Here is a 2,500-nt window from a genome sequence, read left to right on the forward strand (position 1 = left end):
CAGGATATGTCGTTCCGTCAACTCCACCGGACATGTAAGCAGTCCCGACAGGAGATGCAGTTGCGCCGTGCCCTCGCCCGCCCGGATGGCACACATACCACTCACTCAGATTGGCGGTGGGAGTGTGCGGAGAGAATCCTCCGCCAGGTATGCACACCTCACCCCGAGTTGGGGGAGAGTGGCAAGGGCGTGGGGACGCCTCGGAAAGTGGGGGCGTCGATGAGTCCTGGCGAGGCGGTGACTTGCAATGCGCCTTCATGTGCTTGCGCAAAGAGCTAGGATGTGTGTATGATTTATCACAGCCGCGCACTTTGCACAAGTACGGCTTGTCCGATGTGTGCACATGTGAGTGCTTCTTCCGGTCACTGCTGTTGGCAAATCTCCGATCACATCCGGCAAATTCGCACTTGAAAGGTTTTTCTCCTGTGTGAGAATCAATGGGGGAGAAGTGAAGAAAAGAGGGCGGGTGGTTGAATTAAAGAGTCAAAGCACAACAGCGAGTTTGACATTTTTGGTGTGTGTGTGTGTGTGTGTGTGAGTGTGTGTGTGTGTGTGTGTGTGTGTGTGTGTGTGTGTGTGTGTGTGTGTGTGTGTGTGTGTGTGTGTGTGTTATATATTTACATTTCACTTGGATAATTAAGTAACATACAGTATGTGCCTTCAAAGCATTTTGAACACACTTCACATATTGGTATATTGGTATAGGTATATCGGCATAGGTATATCGGTATATATATATATATATATATATATATATATATATATATATATATATATATATATATATATATATATATATATATATATATATATATATATACATATATATACATATATATATATACATATACATATATATACATATACATATATATATATATATATATATATATATATATATATATATATATATATATATATATACATATATATACATATATATATATATATATATACATATACATATATATACATATACATATACATATATATATATATATATATATATATATATATATATATATATATACATATACATATATATACATATACATATACATATATATATATATATATATATATATATATATATATATATATATATATATATATATATATATATATACATATATATATATACATATACATATATATACATATATATATATATATATATATATATATACATATATATATATATATATATATATATATATATATACATATATATACATATATATACATATATATACATATATATACATATATATACATATATATATATATATATATATATATATATATATATATATATATATATATATACATATACATATATATATATATATATATATATATATATATATATATATATATATACATATATATATATATATATATATATATATATATATATATATATATATATATATACATATATATATATACATATATATATACATATATATATACATATATATATATATATATATATATATATATATATATATATATATATATATATATATATATATATATATATATATCCCACGAACCAAATGAGGTAGCAAGGCACAAGTCAAGTTCCATAGCAGCAAATGCTACATGATCTGTCAGCAACAAGCAGTGTCTACCACACAAATGAATTGTCTCTGCCCTGCTCACCACCATTTATGAAGTTGAGGCTCGGATGTGTATATGTACGTATGTATATGTACGTATGTATATGTACATATATATATATATATATATATATATATATATATATATATATATATATATATATATATATATATATATATATATATATATATATATATATATATATATATATATATCCATACAGTAGAAGTAAAAAGATAGCAGTTCATAAATTGAAGGTGTGTGTATAACATGAAAAGTCTGGTGGGTTGCACCTTGTGTGTAAAGCAAACAATCTCATCATGTAAAAACGTTTAAACCTTTCCAGTCCGAGGATATAAGCAACCAAATCACACTTGTGCTATGTAGCTCACTGTTACCACCTAACGGCTGGTTCTCTTGTTTTAACAACAACCTGCTGTCGTTGCCTTTACGAAATCTAGACAAGAAACAGTAGGCCCAGAAGGAATGACCCAGATGGGCAGAAATGGGAAGGGGTGGAAGGGGTTGAGGGGTAGGGTGGGGGGGGGACTGTAAGCCATCCATCTGGTGATTGTATTTTCTGGCCAATCCACGGTGCTATTCAAGTTCTAATGAGCCAAACGTCCGCAGGAGGATTAATACAAACTCTGTGAAGTCCGTGATTTTATTTTTGAAGAATGCTTCTTTGACGAAACCCCCTTTTGTGAGAGGTGAGGTTATATTAAGCCGGTGTGCATGGAATTTACTCCCGGCTTAGGACTGTCTATTGTTCTTTTTTTTTTCTACTTCACCGAAAAATAACTGCAAAGAGAATGAGGGGAGAGAAAGTGCAAGCCATTTACCCCCCAAAAATCTTCCTCTTTTCAGAAACTTTTAG

The 2,500-nt window shown here is 30.7% G+C and overlaps 1 protein-coding gene across 1 annotated transcript in view; it reads right to left on the minus strand.

Moving 5' to 3' along the window:
- Positions 1-2,500, minus strand: part of LOC147012890 (zinc finger protein ZIC 4-like) — a 31,371-nt gene that overhangs the window by 893 nt on the left and 27,978 nt on the right. Inside the window, exon 2 of the mRNA XM_085854210.1 lies at positions 1-423. This exon is cut by the window's left edge and continues 893 nt beyond it. Within this exon, the coding sequence (XP_085710336.1) occupies positions 1-423 (423 nt within the window). The remainder of the gene's footprint in view (positions 424-2,500) is intronic.

Source organism: Eptatretus burgeri, chromosome 14 (assembly GCF_056783735.1).
Source record: "Eptatretus burgeri isolate ZD-2024b chromosome 14, Ebu_testis_v1, whole genome shotgun sequence".
In the NCBI taxonomy this organism is placed as follows: Eukaryota; Metazoa; Chordata; class Myxini; order Myxiniformes; family Myxinidae; genus Eptatretus; species Eptatretus burgeri.